At 40.3% G+C, this 23,490-nt stretch overlaps 1 protein-coding gene across 1 annotated transcript in view; it reads right to left on the bottom strand.

Moving 5' to 3' along the window:
* The window catches only part of ADTRP (androgen dependent TFPI regulating protein), a 31,944-nt gene extending 13,973 nt beyond the window's left edge, over window positions 1-17,971 (bottom strand). Inside the window, exons 1-3 of the mRNA XM_026064269.1 lie at window positions 17,819-17,971; window positions 10,251-10,385; window positions 8,725-8,826 (exon numbers count right to left, since the gene is read on the bottom strand). Of these exons, the coding sequence (XP_025920054.1) occupies window positions 8,725-8,826; window positions 10,251-10,385; window positions 17,819-17,971 (390 nt within the window). The remainder of the gene's footprint in view (window positions 1-8,724; window positions 8,827-10,250; window positions 10,386-17,818) is intronic.
* Between the last annotated feature and the right edge of the window lie 5,519 nt (window positions 17,972-23,490).

Here is a 23,490-nt window from a genome sequence, read left to right on the forward strand (position 1 = left end):
AGAAGCTGAATGTAGGTCATTCTGCCGAGCACACCCTGGGCGCAACTGACCCAGCCTCATGGCAAGGAGATGGGTGCGCTCACCTGGGACCTTCTGACAAAGCAGGTGAACCTATTTAACAGCTCCCGCTGTTGAACTGGCAGCTGTATTCCTCTATCCTCCCCTGAGTGCCATTATTGTTGCTCTTCTGACTTCCCAGTGAGATGATTCAATTTACTAACCTGGCAAAAAAAAAAAGTATATATATATACACTGTGGGAGGAATGCATCAGTTTTCTTCTGGTTTAGTGAGCTGAAGCAGCTCACCAAAGGCCATGCAGACCCCAAAGCCAGCACAAGTGCATGTGTCCAGAAGCAGAGGATGGAGGCACAGAGGAATGGGGACCCTCCTCTCCTGATGGGAGCAAGCTGTCAAGTCTAAGACCACCAATGTCTTACTCAGCTTAGCCAACCTCTCACTCTCAATTCATACATCTTCATGCTGCTTTAAGGTATATGAATCCCACAGGACAGGGGGAAGAGGAGAGAGAAGTAGAGCTTTGCACCTATTTACAATTTCTTGTTTGCTTCAGCAGAGCGAGAAGCTCTGCATTAGATGGCTGCTGGAGGCACCCTCAGCAGTGCATTAACAGCATGCAAACAGCAATTCGGTCCTCTGCAGTGCAGTCGCAGCGACCTGCAGGCCAGGAATGGGGAGGGGGAGCCCTCTACTCCAACTCATACATCTGTGCTCATGATGACTAAGAAACGGGTAGTAATTGCAGAAGGTAGTTGAGAGCTCTTCTTTCTATTCTGTGTTCATTTAGAAAATGCTGATTTGCTTAACTGGTCACTTTCTGGTGAGCTTCTCCGTTATGGAAGAGTTCGAGAAAATACTCAGGGGCCCATAAATTGAAAGAGGTTTGAAATTTACTGGCAAGTTACTGAAAATTTGGGTTTTTTTTTTTTTGAAAATAGCCAACAGTTTAGGAGAAGGGACAGGTTTAAATTCCTGCTCTGCCTGACTCACAAGGGTTTTTAGCTGGGCTTCCCATCTACCTAGAAGAGCACATTCACTTCCAAGAGCAGTGAAAGTATTCAGGAGGGGGGCTGTCTGCCTCTCTTTTTATCAACAGTTTTTTTAAGGTCTTCAGTTTATCCTGAGTACTGGTACATGATTTATGAAAATGTGTATTGTGTCTTCTGTACAAATAATTGTACATCTCTAAGAATATCTTGCCATGATATTAACCCAATTTTATTTAGTAATATATAATTAGCTTATTCCTAGTTAGAGAGAATCACTGTATATATAACTGGATATGATCTTTATAGGGCCATATAAATTGTTGGTTTGCCACACAAATGACTTTGCAAGACAGCTTTTTACAATGTCTCTTAGCTGGCTTCATGCACCCCCAGAATGCAAATGTGCTTTTTGTTTGTTTGTTTTAACATTGTTCTTTTGTAGATACAAAGCTTCTTTTTTCCATCATCCTTTCACCTCTACACAAAACCCAGAAACCAATTACAGGCCCAATAAACACATGAGAAAGTCTTCCCTTGTATTTCTGTTATCTTAGAGCCTTCTGGTGAATTCACGTATTTCTGCAAAGTTCTGTTACAGTTTCTAGTTTGTCCATTAACAGTAACTCACAGTGGAAATTCTATGGAATAACGGAACATGTTTACAATAAGAGGTGAGTTCCTCATGATACATATTTATACAGCAAATATCAGAAGAACGCACAGCTGGCTGCGGAGTGCAAAGCATGTCTTTTGCCTATGACGTGCAGTTAGCTTTCCAAATGAGTTCCCTCTCGTAGCTGATAGAAGCTGACTTTGGCAACATCATTAGTGATGGACCATATACCATGGTTAATCATACCAGCTGAAAGGCTTTAAAGACTTTTCATTTTCTTCTTGAAAAATATGTGTTTTCTCATTCTAGTGGTATTTACCATAGGTCTTTATGAGCCACAGTTCATTAAAGACACTTTAAACCCTATTTAGCTACAGTTTTAAATTGACATTTGTCTAAAGAGTGCAATAACTACATGGAGCCAAACTCAAATATGCAGGTTTGCCTCTTGCTTTAAAGAAAACTCCATAATTAAGCTCAGATTGACACAGATCAAAACATTGGCAAAAATTGCTGGAAACAGTGACTCATTTTTTATTTCAATTAACAGTTTCTCAGTTTCATGTATAAACAGTGAAACTGACAAAACTAATTATCACAGAGGGAGAAAAAACTATTTCACTCCAAGGTAAGGAAAAAGGGCTAAAACAATAGCTGTGCGTACTGGTCTGCCTGTCAATGAGCTGAATGAATGATAGATCTTACGTTTTTTCTCTTAGTGCAAAACCTATTAGTACTTATTTTTCTGTTCTTTTAAATGTTAATACATTTGTATGTCTAAATACTTCTTGTTGAGGAAAGCTTTTCATTTACTGATTATATTGGGAGAGAAGTATTTTAAATGGCTTTTTTTTTAATTTGTACAGGGCACTGAGCAGAAAAATAAAGGCTATGGGACTCTTCAAATTATCAGAGATATTTTGTTAACTCATTACATTTATAATCTGAATTTTGCTTCCAACTATTTGATTAAAAAATCTCTGTGGCTCCATTTGTCAGCTATGATTTTTAACTTGGGTTTGGTTTATTTGCTTTTATCCTGACAAAATCAGGGGAATTTCAACTAATTATAAAATTGCAAAATTCTTTGGTTGCTCATAAAGTTTGACATATGAATACAAGGAAAAAAGTTTCTTAAGTTTCTAAACTTTATCTGAAATATTGGCATATTAATTAGTCTCCCACAGGGAAGGATGAGATTATAACATTTTTCTGTGTCTTTATTTTTTTTCCTACCCCATGTTGTATGTTGTTTTCTGGTATACATTTCAGGTTCATGAGTTGAACTGAGATAAATAGTCCTCTCTGAATATTTTTTCCACTGGTTGGTAAGACCACATAGTATTTTTACCTCCCATATATGTTATTTTGAGGAATCCATGTATTTATTCAATGCTATATACTTGTTTTGCTTTTGAGGATATAAGTAAAAGCAAGTTTTCCAGGGCTGAGACAGGGTTGGGTAGAATTTCTGCTCGGCCGCTGGCTCCTGCATGGGCTCCGCTTCAAGCACATGAATAATCTCCCTAGAGCTGCTGAGATCACACGTAGGCTTAACGCATGCGGCTCAGTTTGACTCAGTTTGACCCTGCTTGACTCCAGAGTCAAGGAAATGATGCCATCATTGACCAGAGCTGTTTGTTCCTAATTTGTCTGTATTTACATACCCTCTGTGTCTGCTGTCCATTAATATGTGAGACTTTAACAGGGGATTTTCACAGTTACCACTGGCCAAACTGAACTTCGCTCGGCACAGTCAGACACCATCAAGTGCTTTTGAAAAAATGCCCATCTTCTTTCAGACAAATTCCCCAAAGAGCTTGTGTGCTGAAAACCACAGGTAGATATTCATGATTGTATCTTCTCCATCAGTATGTTACTGCAAACAAAAAGTAAAAGTCCATTTCAGTGCTGTCTTATAAGACATAAAAAGCCAATGTTCCTGTGTTGAAGCTTGAGGTGTTTACTCAGTTGTTCAGTTCTCAGTTGGGAAATGTCTCAATGTCTCTAGAAATTTCCTTGAGGTGGAAGTTTTTATAAACAATTACACTATGTGTTATCTGAGCATAATAAAACTAAATGGCTTCCTGTCACCATAACCACTACTTAGTTTTATACTCCTCATAATTTTCTGGATCCCTGTGCTCTCTCTCCTTTCTTGGCTTCCTCTTGGAACAAATTCCCTCTTTTGATTTATTTTACTATGATACTGTCTTCATTCAAATGCCTCCTTTAAACTTTTACTCTGTAATCTGTCCTTTTATATTTTTTCCTCCTTTCTTAACCATTTCTTTTTGGGGGTGGGAGGGGCTTAAGCATTATTGTTAATTTTATTGTTTTGTTTGTTTAAATAGTAAATTGCCTTGGTTAAAGTATTTAGTTAAATAAATACATTTTTCTCATGTTACTTGTCTTTTTTTTTTATGGGTAGAGCAGGAGATACAGAGAGTTCTGTTACTGAGCAGGTATGGTAACAAATTAGTCAGGAAGGTATTGCTCAAGTTTAACTTTAGCATCATTCTTCTCTGAACTTTCAGCTACCACCTGTTTCTGCCTTTTTCTTGCCCATCAATGTTCATCTGCCAAACAATATTTTCTCTGTTTTTTGAGACAGGCAGTTATTTTGGGAGTATGATTGTGAAAATGGATGAAACATCATACTAATTGTATGATCAAAGGTAGAACAGGATCAGAGGTAACATTTCCTGCATACATGCATGTGTGTTTGCAAATAAATCCCTAGCTGAATATCTGAATGCTTATTAGCAAATGTTTTGCGTCAGTGTCAAAGCCAGAATTTTAATCACATTTCTCCCTGACATTAGACACAGAGTCGAAGAAACTGATGTTGTACTGCAGCTGGAAGCTAACATGAGACTGATATGACACATCTCTTCACTGTGGAATATTTTTCTCCAGCTGTTCATTCATGGGGTGGGTTGTGGAGGCTGCACCTGTGCACTCTGGGGTAGCAGAAGTCAGGGAGGATTCCCTGCCGTAACATTTGTCTCTGAAACACATACTTTCTCCCTGAGGAAAAGGGCTAATGTCAACAAAAATGGAAACTTCAGAAAAATGTACGTAGTGCTGGGAAAAGCTAAGCATCTTTGCACCTATATGTGTCGGGTGATTAATTTAATGTGCCATATCCCTCACACAGACATTCTTCTTCTTTGCCAAAAGCTGAATACAGTTGGAAGTCTGTAAATGTCCATAGTTGCCAGAGAGCTTAAAATGGAGATACTGTGAAATGCAAACAAATGGAAATGTTTATCTCTTGTGTAAATATAAAAGAATTACTACGCATTAAATACCAATGGCAAGAAGAATCAATTGAGGTGGTCAGAGCTAAAACGCAAGTGGTTCTTGGGTACATGCTTGGAGCATGATTCGAGATAGCAGAGACTGAGTGAGCGGCTTCTGCTGTACACACAGATTTTGCAACCACTGGGTTGGTTAGTGGTGCAATAACTTCCTAAAGTATTTAGGGGAAGATATAATCTATCACATAGATGCCCTCATGTATGAATAAGAGTGAGTGGTAAGTCATTTTTCTTCTGTGCCTCCATTTACCATCCCTCCGTTTGTTATTCTTAGATATTTGGTTTACAAGATCTCCAGAACATGCATAGTTCATAACTATGTGTCTATAAAGTGCCAAGGACAATAAAATCTTGATTTTTGTCAAGGCGGGAGGGTAAACCAGCTACAGAGTAAATTATGAAAAGAGATGGTTAAACCAAACGTAGCTGCAGCCTAAAAATAAGGGAAAATGTGCTTAGTACATTTTACAAGAATTGTGCTTTACAGAATAAAAAATACAAACCACCTTTACAACAGGACAATTGTACCATAACAGTTTTTGTGAGTGCACCTGGACAATGTTGATGTGTAACCTTTCTTTTGTTATAGAAAAATGTTTTTGAGTGATCTTTTCTGCCCCACCGTTGCCCCTTTTTGCTTAACGTTCATTCTGTTGGCCCCTTTGAAATGTAGTATTCCCTTATACTGCCATTAAATTGAATAATACATGCATATGATTCAATCCAAGCTGTCTACAGCAGTTAGTAGCCTTCCGGAGAGTATCCAGATGTTGCTTGAAAATAGAAGACTGTGAAAGAAATAAACAATTTCACTTGGTGACCAGGCCAGTGCAGCTTTTAATCTCAGCCATCTTCCACTTAGAAAATCTTGCTCAAGTAAAATAATTGTGTTTGGGACATAAGTATTTTTTTTCATGCATGAGTCTCAAAGCTTTGTATAAAGATGGTAAAACATAACTATCCAAGACAAACAGAAGAGGAAACTGAGGCACAGCCTTGGGCTAAACTCTGTAGAAAGGCAAAGAGAGAAACACCAGTATTCTGGAATATACACCCTCTTTAAATTATTAGCAAGATTTCTTTCTGCATTAGCCAACCTTTCTGCAAAACAGAATATGTTCCTGTTGAGACTGCAAAGACGTGGCTAAAATGCAATGTTCTTGGTACAACTCTGGATCCCAGGTGGACAAGGATGCTGTCATAGTGCAAGAGCAGCAGATGCGGAAAAATGAATGGCTGGCTGATTGTTACAAGGAAGATGCTAAAACTTCACTGTGAACTCAAGAAGATTGGTATTCCTGAACTGTTTTTGTGTCGTTATTTTTTAAATTCACTCTTTAGTTACATAACAACATATGCTTTCCCTATTTACAATGTTAAAATAGACCAAGTTAAAAAAAACCCACTCCCACTGCAAATGATATGGCACTGATGTATACTGCTGATACACTGATGTCTTTTTCTACCACAGCCAACCACTTGGTGTACTCAATCTGCTGTGAAATGTCTGTAATCTCAAAGCCATAAAGTATAGCAATGTGCAAGAAAACAAAATCCAAAGAAAAAGCATCTGCTTGGCGATCAACACTTGGAGACTGATCCCTTCAGGCATTGGTAGCTCCCTGGATCTTCACAGTGTTTTCAGTGGGTATTTTGGATTGGAAAAAAAGAATTGCCTCAGCTAAGCTTGAAGACTTGAACACTGTTTTTCTAGAAATAAAGCTTTCTGCAATGCTAAAGACAGCTTCCTTCTAAAGCATATTAAAAATTTTCTTTTCAAATCTCTGTCATGGCATTTGTAGAAATTTTGCCTTCAGCCATAACTGGATGGAAAGTTTTGCTGCCCACCTCACCTGTTTCCACAATTAAGAAGATGTGGTAATCCTATACAACACTTGTATGGGACTAAACTGAGCAGGTTCTCTTTTGGCTGGAGGGATATTGTCTTGGCTGCTCAATGGCCCTTGTTTCAGAGCCATGCAATGCAGCACACAGTTTACTTCAATGAACTGGTGTATAGTTGACTTCTAAGATGCTCCATTATTGGAACACATCCCAAAAGATGTGGATTGTCAATAGCAGGCATCAGTCTACACTCATGGCAGATGTCTTACACTCAGTAGTTACTGGAAAGAAAACTTCCCACCCAGTAACTGTCAAATGTAAGATGTCTGCAGTGTATTAAGAGCTTTAGAAATAAAATACTAGGTTTTGATAGAGATTTGCTTTGTGTGAAGTTTCTCTCGTCAAAATAATTTTGAGGAAGAATTGTTTTTCTTTTTTAACACCTGTTTTTGACATTTCTGAGATGGAAAAGCTTTTTGTTGTTGTTAAAATGACTCTGTTATGAAATGCAGATGTAGGTAGGGTAAGAAAGAAGTTATAATAAATACATGTTAGGAATTCCTGCGAATAGTTCTTCCACATAAAATGAAAATGTAAGTTCTAGCACCTCTCAGCCTACCCGAGTCATAAACAAATGTGGAAATGGAAAGAGCAAATTCCCAGCTGTGCTCTGAGATTAAAACAAAAAGCAAAGCCCATCTCCTCTCACCCCCATCCATGCCCATCCCTTTCTCAATACATCTATTACTGTGGAGAGTTTAAACTTCGACTGGTCACTGGTACTGAATACTGAACCTGAAACCAGTGCGTTATTGAGAACAAAAGGGATCATATTTTTGGTTGACAATGCTTTTGAGAAAGAGCAGTGCTTGTTTGCATCTGTTTAGAGGTTTGGAGTGCTGCTTCAGAGCCTTGGTGGAGATGGATTTGGGGGCAGAGAGCAGGTGATAAGGTTAAAAGTGCAAAATGACTGCAGTGTGTCACTTGGATATCAGTAATGTGGCTATGCCTATGTATGTTTGGATTCCAGGCACATGTATCTGAATATGCTTATGTAAATCAAGTGGCTGTTCAAAACATTTAACAAGTGTTTTCAGCTCAAAATCCTGAAGCTTCTTGCGTTTATCTTCAAAATGCATCACCAGTGTTGCAGTGGGTTGCAATGTGTTGTGCTTAAGAAACTGAAGTCTGGAGAGAAATGAGGCTGAGACTTCTGTGTGATTATTTCATACTTTTTGGCTCCTCTGATTAAGTCTAGCACTGAACCTCTCCCTTCTCTCCCGCTTCCCAATAGCCCCATGAGGCCACTATGACCTTACAATCCACCCACAGTTTCCATGTTACTGTCAGCCTCCTTACACTTGACTGATGAGAAATATGTGATTATTCAACACATCATAAAAACAGCCAGAGCAAATGAAGGAGAAATCTGGAAAGTATTTATAGAAATCTGTAAACAATCATTTCAATTCAGCTATTCAAGGCTGTGCACACATTAGCTTATTAGCTGTTGAGCTGTCATATGTTTTGGTTCTTTCATCTTTTTTAAAAATTAAGAAATGCTTTGCTGTACTCCCAGCCATTTTGTATTTCATAGACTTATGTTTGCAGAAACAATTTATTTTTTGAGCTACAATAACCAAGTAGGATTTTTTTTATCTAGGACTTCACATCATTTCATTGACGTAAGAGGTTTGACAAGCAATAATTCACCGACATTCCTTGTATGCTAAAAGGCACAGTTGTCTTTAGGCAACTTCAAGCACATGCATCTGTTTGTTGWATACAGCTCAATATCAACTTCAGAGAAGGAGGAAGAAGAAGGTGAGAAAGAAGCAGCTGTGAAACTCTTTTGGAAAGCTACATAATGCAATGATGGGATGTGCATTGCAAAGCCTCTATTCTATGCAAGAGTCAGTGGTATTTCTTACTCACCATAGCATGATTTAACCATGGGGGAATGATTCCATCAAGGCTTTTGGGGTAAACCAGCTCTCGATTGTAGGTATACAGTGCCCAAAAGGATATAGACACAAACTGGAAACAAAATAAATGAAAGAAAAACATTGTTGATGGGATTTGGATAGTGTTTTCATTTCCGAGAAGGCAAAATATCTCCTACATGAAAAATGGTGAGATTGCCAGATAATTAGATATATCACACGTGTTACAACATAAAGAAAGGAATTTACAGTGAGGTGCAGTGTTCTGTGCTGATACTGTGAGAAACCCTTCGTTTATAAACTGCCAACCATGACATTTTATTTGGAATATTTGATTAGCTTTAAACTTCACTTTTTTTACAGATGGGATCTTCTGATGGTCCAGAAGTTCTCAAACAGAGATTGGTTGTCAAGCCAAGGCTCAGTAACAAAGTAAAAACAGGTCTTGGTAAGACAGTTTTTCTAAAGCTTACCCTATCTTTAAAATTCATAAGCCTAATTCCTCAACTGCAGGTGCAGAAGCAAGCTGCATTGTGGGCACCCATCTCTTCCAATAGGGGAGGATTTACAGTGGAAAAATTTAACTGGAGGAAATGAACTCTGGTGTGAGCTACTGATATCCAGGAGCTTACTTGCACTGTCTTGGCCTCATTTGCTAGTTGAGCACATCTTGCGTCTGGGGTTAGAAATCAGGGGTTTGAGATGCTAGAAGACTGAGGGGAGCCTGTGCTTCTGTACTGGGCGCATGTGAGGATGCTTGGGGGATATGACAGCAGCCTTGTGAATACGCTTGTGCAGGGAAGATAAATGAGTCAATGCCACTGYCTCCATCACTGGCAGGACTTCTTTACTGAGCCAGCAGAGCGAGCCGCTTTTGGACCAGATTTAAGTAGTGCTTCTCAGCCCTTTGAGACTGCAAGTTTCACTCACACACAGCAGTACCAACACGTCTAAGAAACCCTCTGGTTCCCATTCAACTCATAACACCGGAATAGTTTGATAAAAAGCATTGTCTGTGTGGGAGCAGATGATCCACGATGAATCTGATGTAGGCTATGGCTATAACTAATGTCCTGTGAATCTGTTTCTCTCCTGTGCTTATTTAAAGCCATACTGRAGTCAGAGAAGGGAATGTAAGATTTTGCTGCCTCTTAGGTATTGTCTCATATCCTGCTGGCCCGTGCTGCCCTTCAGAGGAATGCCATAAGTAGATAATGCCAAAGCTATTTGGAACATAAGATTAACAGAGAGATTACACTTCACTGCTTGGGGTCAATCTGTGTTTGTTCAGGGACAGCAACCCTAAGGTTTGTACAACAGGCTTTGCATTCAACTGTGAATGAGACTTGTAGGTGGATCTGAGCACCATTTCTTCTTTTAAATGGTCCAAATCCATTTTCAAATGGTAAAAGAAGGCCTACTTGTTAGTTCTTATCTGTTTTATATATGTGCATGCTATGCTATATACATCTATGAATATATGAAAACTGATTATTTTTATGTACAGAGGTTACTTACTGTGGACACTGGGAAAGCCAGGACACTGAAAAGAAGGTCTCTGCTGGAAATTACGCACTTAACACATCGCAGTTTCTTAATTAGTCTCAACACATCAGCCAGGAAGGACACCCCATAGAAGACAGTCTGCAAAACCTAAAGTAATTACACCTAATGAGGGAAACTTATCCAGCTTTAATTAGCACATTCCTCAATGAACTCAGTTCTTGCTCCTCAGGGAGCTGTTTTGTTCATGAGCTGCAAGCCCACATGAGGGAGATAGCTTTTGGCTAAATCTTTTTTTACTAACCGAAACTGATTAAATAAAGTGGTTGGGGAGATAACTTTAACAGTATCTCATTTAATAGACTAAACAGAGATGTGTGATGTGATTCAGATGGGAAGGGTGGAAGGACATGTTTAAAGCTGGCTCCTTCACACTTTATATGTTAATTGTTATGTTCAATGTGTCTGAGTAGGAACAGGAGAGAACAAAACTCAGAACATGCCAGGAAAGGTTTCCCATAAAGCAATTGCTAGATAGCTTCTCCCATGGTTTAGCCAATGCAGGGCCTTCTTTCTGGGGACTCGTGGTGCAATTGCTCTCAGTGTTGTACCAGCCAAGTAACTCAAAATGCTCCAACCTGTTAACTAGGTGCAGAAGTTACCGAAATCAGAACCTCGTTTGCTGAATTCAAAGGATTTCAGGAAATGATTTCAAGTGCTTAGAAACAAAAATCCAGACCTTAGTAACTAGAACTGAGTAAGTTGAACTCTTTGATACTAATGAATTCTAGAGTGTTTTTTTTTAAATATAATTTGCAAGTAATGAGAGTAGGGTTGTCTGGCAAGGGTGCTGGGAGGATTTTGTAAAGAATCAGGTAAGTGTACTGTAATACAATACAGTTCTGCAAATTAGATATGCAATTGTCAGAAAATTGTCATTTAAACCAATCGTGCTTTTCTGATTACTTCATTGTGTCTCCTAATGCTACACAACAGATCGTGCTGAACCAGATGTGTCAGAAAGCAAGACAAAGCCTATCAGAAAAGTACTTTTCTTTCCTTACTGCCTTGCATTCAGCACCAAGCCTGATTCAACTTTTTTAGCTCATGGGGTGTCCTCTTCTTTTTAAGACTAGGTTGTCCCAAAGAGATGCAATAAGCGAAATTCAGCCTATTGCAAATACTCAACCAGCTAGTGCTGCTTAAATGGAAAGAGGCTGTGTTACAGCTTTCAGGATGAGATCTCTTTTGCCATGATCTTACTCTGAATCAGATATTTATTTAGAGTGAAGCGTGTGATGTCTGAAGTTGGGGCTGATTACTTCATCAGTTTCTGAGGGAGCCGAGAAGGGTGGTGCTGGGGAGGGGACAGAATTAGAGCAATAATTTTCCCTCAGAAATTCCTCTATTATCAAAGCATCTGAGGCAAGGAAAGGATTATGATTTCACCATGCCCATCTTCAAACTAGTGCTTCCACAAGTGTTTTCAGAAAGTTTTAGAGACCGAGTCCTCTTGGGGAACAAAATGGCTGTAAATTGCCTGACTAAATTATCCTTGCGGTTATCTACAACTATCCTTATCCATATGGCTTCCAGGCAAAGGGAAAGGACACACATGGTCCAGATGGTGGCCACAGTAGACTCCAGCCCAGTGCCCATCTGAATGACCGGTGGCGTGCCTCCCTCCCCACGCACGCCCATGGGGGTGCAGGTAGGGAAATGCTAATGCAGGCTAGGTGAGGTGTCCAGGGTCACTCAGGCAGTGTGTCTCAGAGGTCACACATCACCCAGGTCAGCTGCAAGGCCCATGTCTCCTCTGAAGAATATGAGGTGAACAGCCACGTTTTTACATAAAAATTAAACAGCTTCATCAGAACTGATTTATGGTTTTGTGCAGTTTCAAGACACCCAAACCAGCTCTTTTAAATGTGGTTTTCTTTCTCCATTATCACAATTAGTTTCTGCAACTCCAGGCATAATTTCAGTCACTAGGGACTCAACCCTGCAAGTTGGGGGCCTAGTCCAGAAAAGTACTTACTAGGGTGCAGCATACTTGGAGCTGAGGTTCAACCCAAGCATGTACCTGGGTGCTTGGCCTCACCAGAACGTCAAAACCCAGTCTTTGAAGGGCTAAGAAAAGCCTTGTAATGAACAGAAGCCATTGTTACACCCTATGTAGCCGGCAGTAAGTTTCTGTAAAACGAATGAAAAATGGCTACATGAGGGTGGTGACAGTCTGGTGACACATGGTGACTAATTGCCAATAAAGCAATTAGGGAAGGGCATGGTTCCCAGAGGATGGGGCTATTATTATCTTGTTCATGGTCGGACTTACATTAATCATAGGACAGGGATAGGCTTCTCCCTTTTTCTCCCCCTCCTGTCCCTTTCAAAATTAACTAAAACAAACATTTCTGAAAAGAAACAGATAGTCCCAAAACAGCCACATTCTCAGTCTGGTAAATATTCTGTCATATGCAGGAGAGGACAATGTTATCTTCCATACGGAAAATACTTATCTGTATATGTAACCTGATCCATTTCTCTGGCTGAACACACACAAAAAAAGAACAATTCCTGAAGGAGTTCGAACTCAGTCTCAGGAGTTTATTTTTGTGATGTTCATAGCTCTACCTTTGTCCATTAGTGAGGACTCAAAGGGGTTTCGGTTAGTTTGTAATCAGCCTGCATTTTCAGGAGCAATGGGAAAATATAAAAATACTTTAAATACTAAAAAAACAAGAAAACTGAACATAGCTAGAATCCTTCCTAGCATTTCAATAATATACAGTCTGGCAGGATGAACCACTGATAGACTTGAATCAGGACTCCAGATCTTCATTCTTCCAGACTCAAGCTTATTTCTACAAGAAAGGTGTATCCAATTCTCACAACCCTTCACTAATGGGAAAATGTTAACATAAAAAAAAATTGACATGAAAACATCAAATTATTCCAGATGTCCTGCGAATTTCCCAACCAGCAGTGCTGGCACTCACAAATATATTGCAGCCACTTATAGAATATAAATCCACTGACTATAAATAAAGAGGATCTCCTAAAGTATTCCCACAAGAATAGAAAGAGGACTGGAAGCATTCAGAAAGCTAATGATTAACCCAAAGAGGAGAATATGGATTTGATTATCCTTTTTTGGAGAGATTTTGCTTTTCTCTATAAACCCTGCAGAATTACATGGTCCTAGGTGCTTTAGAAATGTTTAATTTGGCCAGATAGATTTTCCAAACTAAGAATAACAGTGAAAAAGCCAAACCTTCATTTTTATCTGCCGCCCCTTTTTATCAAAGGGGTATTTCTATTTAACTAACCTGACACGATTTATTTTCACATATAAGATCGAGTCATATGAGTATACTGAATTCTCAAACTAGTGTAAATAACTTGGGCTCCAAGCTTTGTCCTTAGGGGGGATATATCTAATACTCCAAGTAGCCTATTTAGTATAGACACATATATATTCACACAATAACATGCTGAAAAATATGTATAATAAATACTGGGTCTATTTTGGAATAAATAAAAAACAGCTTTCAGGAAAATTGAAAACATTTCAATTATAGGAGACAAAAGTGTAAGGAAAAAATATGATAGGAATGCAATTAATAATAGTTTTTAAAGGTGCAGTATCTCCTCATGCAATGATTTACTATGATTTATGGCAATGAGCAGACTTTTATGAGCTCAGATATTAGAGTCAATGAATGATTCAGCTTGAACTGTTTTGTATAAGACAAATGGATACAAAACTGTTTTTATCTGTCATTTCTACGTGTTCAATAATTGATCAATGAACACCTCTGAAACTAAACCTACATCTCTCTCTCTTTTTTTTTTTTTAACAAAAATAGCTCCTTTTTGAGTCTTAATTGCTATAATCATTAACTAGATATAGCTGAATCCGAAGTAAGATCAGAGCTGTAGTTCTCTTGGGAGAATCATGTGGATAGTGAGGAACTGAAAGAGTCGCTAAAAGAGGATCACATCTAGAAGACAGTCTTTCAGCAGAGCTAGGAGTCCAACTGCATTTCCATCCCTGGAAAAATTCACATTTCCCAGTATCTTTCATTTCAAATCAGAGCAAGTGAGACACAGCAATTTTCTGTAGAACGAAATTTCTTGCCTTTTCTCAAAAGCAATTCCAAAGAGCTAAGAGGAGTTTGGAGGGGAAAATTTCCAAGCGACAGAGCTGGCAAATGCCAGAAGCCAGGCAATCACAGTCTGGCAGGACACGGAGGAGCTGGACGAGTGGTCTCTCCGCCTGGCTCAGGGCGGTTTCAGAGGCACGGGCCCAGCGCAGCACAGTGCAGCCATTCCTCCAAATCAGCATCTTCCAGCAGGAATTTTTGATCTGCTCTTCTTCCCTGGGACTATATTTCCTGGCATCCCTAGGCGTTTCCCGGGCCTACTTCCAGACGTGCAGAAGTGCAACCCAGTTGTTATTTGCAGACTCGTGTGCGGGAAGAGAGCTGCCTGAGCACTCCTCTGTTTGAAGGGGACATCAGGAAACACATCTTTGCCTCTCTGAGTCCTGGCTGTGAACGTTTCTTTCCTCCAACCCCTTTCCCTTTTTGGCAACCCCTTCTTAAAAAAAAAAAAAATCCTCTGCAGAGGAAGGACTTCAGGCCATGAAGGAGCAATTTTCCACTCCCTGCCCTGTCACCACCTTTTCTGTGCGAGAGAAAGGCAATGTTGTCTTCAGCCCAAATCATCTCCCTGTTGGCTGACAGCTCCATTTTAGAGTCACGGCTGGATCAATAACTGGTTAAAAGATAGGAAACGAAGGACTGGATAAGAGAAGCAAGGGCCCCCACTCACTCAGCTTTAACGAGACCTGAGCTGTTCTGCAGAGTAATGAGTGAGTTAGAAAAGAAGGTGAACAGTGAGGTGATAAAGCTTCATAAATATATATTTATTTTTTCAGTCAAAGCTAAGCCTGACTGCAAAATTGCCAAAGAATCTTCAAATACTGAGTGCCTGAGAGATCAAATAGCAGGTGAAAACCAGTGTTGGTAAATGCAAAGAAAAGATGTACTCCAGAAAAAAGCAACCTCAATTATATGTTTTCAGCAATGAGTTCTAAATTAACTTTTACCATTCAGGAAAGAAATTTTGGACTCACTGTAGATTAGCTCTCTAAAACCTCTAGCTTGTTGCTTATTGGTAATCCAAAAAGACAAATAGAAAGTTAAAAATTGTTAAGAAGAAAAAAAACAACAGATGAGGAAACACCTTTGGGCTAATGTGTAAATCCATGCTGTGCTCATAGCTTGACCACTGCAGGCTGTCCTACTTAACCCCTTCTTAAAACTAGAAAAACTACTGAGCAGGGCAACAAGGATGTTTTAATGGAAGAAGCAGCCTTTTGTGAAGAGAGATGAAAAAGATTAGAACTTTCAGCCGGGGGGAAAGAATAACTAAGGGAAAAATATGGTAGAGGTCTCTAAAATAATGAGTGGCAAAAAAAAAAGTGAACAGGGAAAGGCAACTAAATTATAACAGAAATAAAGGGGCATCCAATTCAGTTATCAGAAAGTAGGCTTACGCCAACAAAATGAATTGCTTTCTCACACAAGCAAAATGGAGTTGTGGAATTCATTGCCACAAGATATGGAAGGTAACAAACATACAAATAGTTCTGTTTTTTCTTTAGACAGATGACTGTGTAGCAGAAAGGCTTTGAATAGGCATTAGCTACATCGGCCTGGATTTAGCCTCTGGTTCAGGTCTGTATACCCTTGTTAAGCCAAGCCAAGAGGTTAGACCCAGGGAAGGATCATTTTACACTTACTCTCTGTCTTACATACTCTTGTCTTACATCTCCTTTCCCTGATCATTCACTGCTGGTCACTGGAGGAAGCTGGATACTAATTTCAATGAGTCTTTCTGTTTCCCAAAAGACTCGGAGAAGAATCACTTTCTCCTCTTGACCTGATATTTTAGAGGCGTGTCATTATACTGGTAGGTTAGATCTCATTATAGCTGTGTCTGGAGATGAGGAATGGACACGTTGCTTAGCCTGAGGCTACGCCTGGTGCTTGATTGGGGCCAGCTTTATCCAAGAACCAAAGGAGAGGAATTGGGCAAACAGGCAGCAGCTTGTTTGGGCCTTGGTTGTTGGTGCTTTAGTCTACTGACATATGCCGACACCCTTCCCAGAGTGAGGATCTGAATATCCTTAAGGTTGTTGAATCCTGACCATTTTATCATTGATGTTTTAGTAAAATTAGTTTTAAAAAACATCATAAAAAGCCAAAACGTACTGATAAGAAGCTAATATAGCAACATACATATGTAATCCTGACTGTAGCAATATACATACCCTCCTTCTTCCAGCTCTGACTGCCATGGGCTTGGCCCCTGAGAAGGACACTGTGGCTCCCCGAAGCCTGGGCTGTTGTTGGGTACCTCACGCAGCAGTCACTGCTCTTTGCTCCTGGTTATAAATATTTCCAAATTTCCCGGGAGTGTCCAGAGCTGGGATCCTGTTAGGTTAGGCTCTGTGCCACTGGAGGTGAGATTGGGTTCTTGTACTTACATTTCCATTAGGCACTAGAGATGGACGTAAGAGTTTGCCATCAAAGACAGCCTGCAAAAGGGTGACTCTGGCGCTACCTTTTAGATGCCTCTAAAGGTAGAGATAAATATACGCGGAGCCAGGACTTCCACTGATATTTAACTCTGCCTGTCACACAGAATGGAGGAAAGGCTATGGAGGTCCCTTTTGTCATACTTCAGACTAGCAGGTGTCCCTGAAACTTGTGCCTTGCAGGAACACCCTCTGCTCCATCTTTCCAGCCCACGACCACCACCATCGTGAGTCACTGGTGAACAACCTGGACTGTGATCATCCCTTCTCCCCCAGAGCAGCTCATGTACTTTTGTTTCAATTTGTACCTTGTGACATGTTAGCCTAACAGGAGAACCAGAACACATTATGGTCAACATTTTTCTGTGTAATTTTAGGAAATGCAGCAAAGAGTTGATAGCATTATTAAAACACATGCAATAATGTCAAAAGTACCTCTCTTTGCAGGCTGGAATTTCTTTCCCTTGTGCTCTAAACTGTTTTTCAAACGAAGCATGCACTCTGAGTGGCAAAATTAGCATCATGCTTTGTTTCACCTTTTCTTTAATTTGCAAGACACGCAAACCTACTAAAAATGGAAGTCAAACTGCAAGCAGGATTTTAATGTGTATTGCTGTTGCTTAACTGTAAGTTAAGGGTTAAATAACACATCAAACATGCATCCTGGCTGGACATATTCTACCATTTCTTCCCCCTCTTCTCACTGATAGCTTGTGTTGTATAAGGAGGCAGCTAGCTTCAGTGTACTTACCTTTTGAAAGCCAACCGCCTTGTCACCCAATATTCTTTCCACATGAAACCTGTGAATACATTTCACAGCACAAGCATGGGTACCTACTCAGTTTCATTTGGGGCATAAACCGTTAAAGGAAGCAGTTTAACAGCAGCAAATACAGCAGCTGCATATGTCTTGAGGCACAGATGGCAGACAAACAAATAGACATATTAGTATCACTGTACAACACGATTCGCTTACCAGATTGAGAACTGTCAAATATTTCCACTGCCCACCATAAGGGAACACTTCAGATGGCCAGTCTTCTGTTCTTACGAGTGTGATTGAATAGCTGACAAAAAAATACCAGACAAAAGCAAGGCAATGGTACACAGTGAGAGTACAGGCTTCCATGCTTCAGCTGCAAGCAAGTGATAATCAGTCCAAAAGCAGCTTTTCTCTTAAGGTCCTCGGCTGCTGTACATGGGAAATGGCAGAGCAGGAGAGTTTACTTCAGAGCAGACTCAGGACACTTTGCTCTCATTGAAAGGAATATTACAACGCTGTGAACTTTGCTTCTATTTGTTTTCTTTTTTACTGTACTGATAGGTTTTGGGGGGGGGGGGGAAGAATAGGCTTATTCCTTGGATTTAGATGCCTTGCTCAAGATTAGTGAAGATTAGTTGCAGAGTTACATAAGTTTTTTTCGCAAAAGTCGGGGGGGGGGGGAGGCCTGCTGCTACTTGCGTGTAACTGCCTGTCACGCTTTGGGTAGTGAGTGAAAACAAGCAGCATTGGCCTTGCTTGCAGCTATCGGTGCAGCCATGTCTCCAGCTCAGCTCGGGAAATCTTTGTGGCTGATTTTGCTCGTGCCAAAGGAAGAAGTGGGGAACATAATGGCCTGTGAAAAAGAAATTGAGTCGGTTTGTTAATATGCTATAAGAGTGGAAGGGAAGCTGAAAGGATTGGTAGGCAAAGGTACTTTGGGTTGAAAAACACTGCGAGTGTTGACRTTTTTTTGTGGGGAAAGGCTCTGCCTCCTTTACTTTACGCTGCACAGCTGGGATCCTTAACAAATGCACGCAGTGGCTCTGCCAAAGCCTGAGTCACTTTGAGCCTCTGGCAGGGGATGGAGACAAGGGGCAAAGGCCTCCGGTGGCAAAACCTAAGCACTGAGCAGGGCTTAATGCCTTCCTGCTTCTTTACTTGCTGATACTAAGCTTCAGACCACCCCTCATCCATGGTGTGGCTCTGTTGTGGTGTCTGGCCCAGGGTAAAGAGGAGCCGATATTCATGAAATGACCCTAAAATGAGGCCATCAGTAAAGTTCTTGTGAAAATGCTTGTTTTCCCCTCCCCTCCTCTCTTGCTGAGCAGCTCTAATTAGCAGTGGAAATTACACAATGCATTTCCTATTTGGGCCCCAGGCTCCGTGGCTGCAGTGCTGTCAGCACTATGATTGCCACCCGAGTGCTGTGGCAGGGAGCGGGTGCGTGCTGGAGCCTGCGCCGGTGCCTTCACCCTGGCTCTGCTCTGGAGCAGGACACGGACACTCAGCCCTATCCTTGCCGCAGGGAGGCCGTCCCATTGGGGCAGGGCTGAGCTTCAGCCAAGCAGAGCGCATTAAGCGATCTCTTTTTTTGCTCTTCTAACTGGCCCCTGGGGACCATTGAGCAATCTGCTGCATTTTGGGTTGTTTTGGTCTTTTTCTCAGATTTTTTCTCCCTAATGCTGGACTTAAGGCTCCACGTGGGACGATTTCATATGAACTCAGACAGCAATGTGCATGCGTGTTGGGAAACAGCCTTTGCACTTAGGCCCTTCAATATCCTCTTGTGTTTCATTGACTTCTCCCCTAATTTAGATTACCCACATCCAGATTCCCCAGACATTCCAGTTATCACAATCCAAATGAAATACTTCTGCCTCACTTAGAAAAATAAAAATGTCAATCCTCTTGTGGTTGTTTGAGGTTGGAGGAGAAAACCCCTTGCCAGGAAGAAAAAAAAAAAGAGTGAGGGAAAAAAGATTGGAACATGTTGTTTTGGACTCTGACAGTGTCGCTGGCCTTTCCCTAAGAAATCCAGCAGAAAATAGTTTTCAATTGCATTTACAGATGTTTTGGGGAGAGAGGGCAATGCTGGCATGAATTACTTCCTCTGTTCCACCTTGTTAAGACTGATCCCTGTGACAAAAGGCAGGAASAAGAACAGGAATATGGCATGGAAGGGCCTTTTTAGTATTGTTTTGCATATCAAAGACATCAGGCATTCAGCACTTAACAAGTTATCTTCACACCATTCTTTTTGAGGGTTTTGCTGTAGTGCAACTTATAAAATGGGAAGGCATGTGCTTCTGCTCAGTAGGTGCCTGAATTTATGCAAATGAATGTAAATGTATGCAAAATGGCAAGGTACCTTTTTTCTCTTCTGGGGGATCTTGGCCAGTATGTCTGAGAAGGTGTCAAGTATGGTGACAGTTTTCTGATGTGGACACCTGTCCCACAGACTGAGACCATCTGTTTTGTTTTCCCATACACAGGAAGCAAGATGCGTATCCTTCAGCCAAGCTAAGAGATGAAGTTCAGAGGTAGAAAAATTGCAGAGAAAGAAAGAGTGCCAGATAGGATCTGAAGTCTAACACCCTGCACTTCACGAAGACTTTTTTATTTCACTGCCGGTGTGATGCAGCAAGCAAATACACTGGAAAAGTGGTATCTTCTGCAGTCTTTCCATTGGTGTGAACATCTGCTCAAGGTTCAGTGGAACAGGAAATTCAGCCCAGTAACTTTTCACTGGGAGGTGGAGAGAAGGAAGAAAGAGGGAGCACATCAGGGCACAGACAGATGTGCTGCTGCAGATCTCACAGGATGGTTTCAGGAGCTACTGTCCTCCATCTGCTTCATACCGCACCTTAGCTCAAATCGGCTGCTCCCCTGCAGCTGAGCCACACGAATGCACTCTGCAGGTGTTCCCAGTCTGCTTCAGGGGCTCATCCAATTTAAACAGTGATAGCTGACTTTGTACTAAAGCACACTAGGAGCTTCTGCTTGGTCCACTAATGCAGTTCAGCTAAGGCATAGTAACAAGTAATTGGAGCTGAAAATTACCTTATATTCACAAAATGTCCTCTGCCTGCGCCCTCTTCTAGGGCAGTGAGTTAAGTCAACTTATCTGACTTTGCACTGAAACGGGCTTGAATCACTCATATTATTAATAAAGTACAGGGGTGACAGCAAACAGTCCAGGCTGGTAATATCTTAGACCAATATGTCTGTTTGCAAAGTGATTGTGTGTTTTCAGTGACTGTCACAGTATTTCCAGGCTACTGAGCAGTCTCTCATAAGCTCATGATTAACATATAGTGCTTGGTTACCATCTCAGCTTGTCTCTACTGAGTGTAAAAAATGAGCTATATGCACTAATCCTGACTATATAGCTGTGTGATTATGTATTCAAATGGTATGCAAGGTGTAATGAAGAGAGGAGGCTCTGCCCTGGGACCTGGAAGCTGCCCCAGCTAGTAGAAAAAGGATATTCTTGCTGGGCTGACAATTTGTTTAAAGACCAGTTATGCACATTTCAAACGTTCTTCAGTCTTCCTGTACTGGCAAATTTTGCTTTCTATCAGGGCTGTATCCAGTGATGGCAAAACAGGAGAGGGCAAGCCAGGAAATTACCAACAGCTGTTAGCAATTAAGGAAAGGTGGGAGGAAAGAATTCAAATCCCAGCAAATCCCTAGAAAAGGTTTTGGGGCCTAAATGCAAAAACCTGGGTTTTGTGTCCAGTTTTCTTTTCTAGATACAACCTATGAACAAGGGGCTGTTATACAAATGGGTCTTCTCTCAGTCAGATGGTTTTTCTRGGATGAAGAAAACCTGAGGAACTGGGTAAGTATGTTTTTCTTTTAGTTTTCTAATGCTTGTTTCCATCCTTAGTGCACCTCTATTATCTTATGCTGGGATTTTGTAATTGATTTATTTATTTTTAATTTATTGTTATTATAACCTGGCTTGTGTAAAGGGTGACATTCCTTGAAAGCAGGACCTGGGGCTATTCTTGTAAAAAGTATGTTGTGTGAGCATAACCAAAGTTAACAAAGCATATCTCTGCTATGTTTTGGTTTAGTTGTTTGTGACAGAGTGATCCAGATGAAAAAGGCATTTTCTGATAAGCATTAGTCAAGACAACTTTTTAGTATGTAGTACAAGAGTGCCTGAGCTTCGAGGTCCTGGGGACATCTGTAATAACAACTTGTTCTGTGTCTGTCCTGATATACGGAATGAAACATAATAGACAAAATGGCAAGCTTGCTATAGTCTGTCCTAAGCATCCTTAAATCCTGAGGCAGACTCTTAAAAATCATGTGGCTAGTGTAATTCACAAGACTTAATTCTCTCTGTTTTTGTCTTGGGTTATGGTAGCCTCTAGGCGTCTGAGTTTTCCAACTCTTCTTTACAGCTGTGTGAGTGACAAATGTAAAAATGTTTTAAAAGCTAATGTAAATTGAGGTCCTCATCTAGTTATGGAGCAGAGACAGCTACAGCTAATGGAAAAGCCACCAAAACTTTCTGAAATTTTCACTAAAATTCTGAGAATAAACAATGCTACAGTATCAACCTGGTGCCTGTAGAAAGCAGAAAAGTTCTCCTAGAGTTAAAAGACCATTTACACTTTCTTCTGCATGGGCCTCACATTTTTATCCTGTTTTTAAAACAAGACAGGAAGTGGTTTATTTCAGTGTGATATATTTGTTCATAATTTTAAAAAAGTTGTTTTAAAAATCAAAATCCAGAGGAGTTTTTCAGTTTAACAGTGATGATTGGTGTACTAACAGAAACTAGATTGAATAATTAGAAATATCTGTTTAGACTTCAGGGTTTTTCCCCTCTATTGAGTAACATTGACTTTTAGAGCTTACATATATTCAGTAAGACTAAGTGAAACGGCCCTTTGATCCAAAAATAAAACTTCTTCTGTAACAATAACTTGACATTTCTGACTCTTTAAACGAATGAAAATTATGGCATTAATCAAAGCAAAACCTCTCCAGCAAACAGTTTGGGTTCTAAAAATGGGTATATTGAAAATAAGAAGCAGTTGATGGAAAAAATGTTTGGCCAACTCATCACCTCCAATGCACACTGGAAATTAGTAAGTGGTTTGCCTTATCACCAAACCCCAATGGCATCTTCTCTCTTGTCAAGGTGAATACTGCTTATAAACAAAAGACACACTTTTTTTTTTCTTGATTCCTAACAGCTTCCAAGAATTTATATACTTTTTGAAGATATGTTTAACATTGCCTCTGGATTTTACCTTTCCCCTTTAATATCAGAGCCGGAAAACTAATCTCTGACTCTTCAGAAAGACTGTGCACGAATAATTGCAAGTTCACAGTGAAACAAGTTCTTATACCACAGTGTATGAGAGAAAAAAATACCATGGTGTTTTCTAGATCTCTCATRCTTGAGGCCTGACTGGCTCTCATTAGACTCCTTGTTGTAACTCTCCTGGGTAAGCTAAGAAATGYGTTATGTTCGCCTTTCTCCTCCCCCTCTCTGGAAGAAGGCCAAGAATGTTCCAAGTGATCTTGTAAATAGACCAAAGCAAATGTTATGGACAGTAGCAGACACAGATTAGATAACACGCTACATCTCAAAATGCAGTATAATTTGCATGGGGTTTCTTTGTCGGCCACTGAAATTCAGCAACTTCTAAGGTGGAATCCAATAACTCTTTGAGAGTTTCATAAAGGTTTATGACTGGATATAGAGAACACCTTGCTAAACTAATGGAATAAGAGTTTCGGGTGACAGAGTATGAAAGCTGGTAAGTCACTAATCTTCAATGAAGACATCTCTTGTGGCTTTTACAAGCAGATGAGCAGATCTGCTATGGGGGTACTCCTGATTTTTTTTTTTTTTTTTTTTT

The sequence above is a fragment of the Apteryx rowi genome, unplaced genomic scaffold (assembly GCF_003343035.1).
Source record: "Apteryx rowi isolate R43461 unplaced genomic scaffold, aptRow1 scaffold_212, whole genome shotgun sequence".
In the NCBI taxonomy this organism is placed as follows: domain Eukaryota; kingdom Metazoa; phylum Chordata; class Aves; order Apterygiformes; family Apterygidae; genus Apteryx; species Apteryx rowi.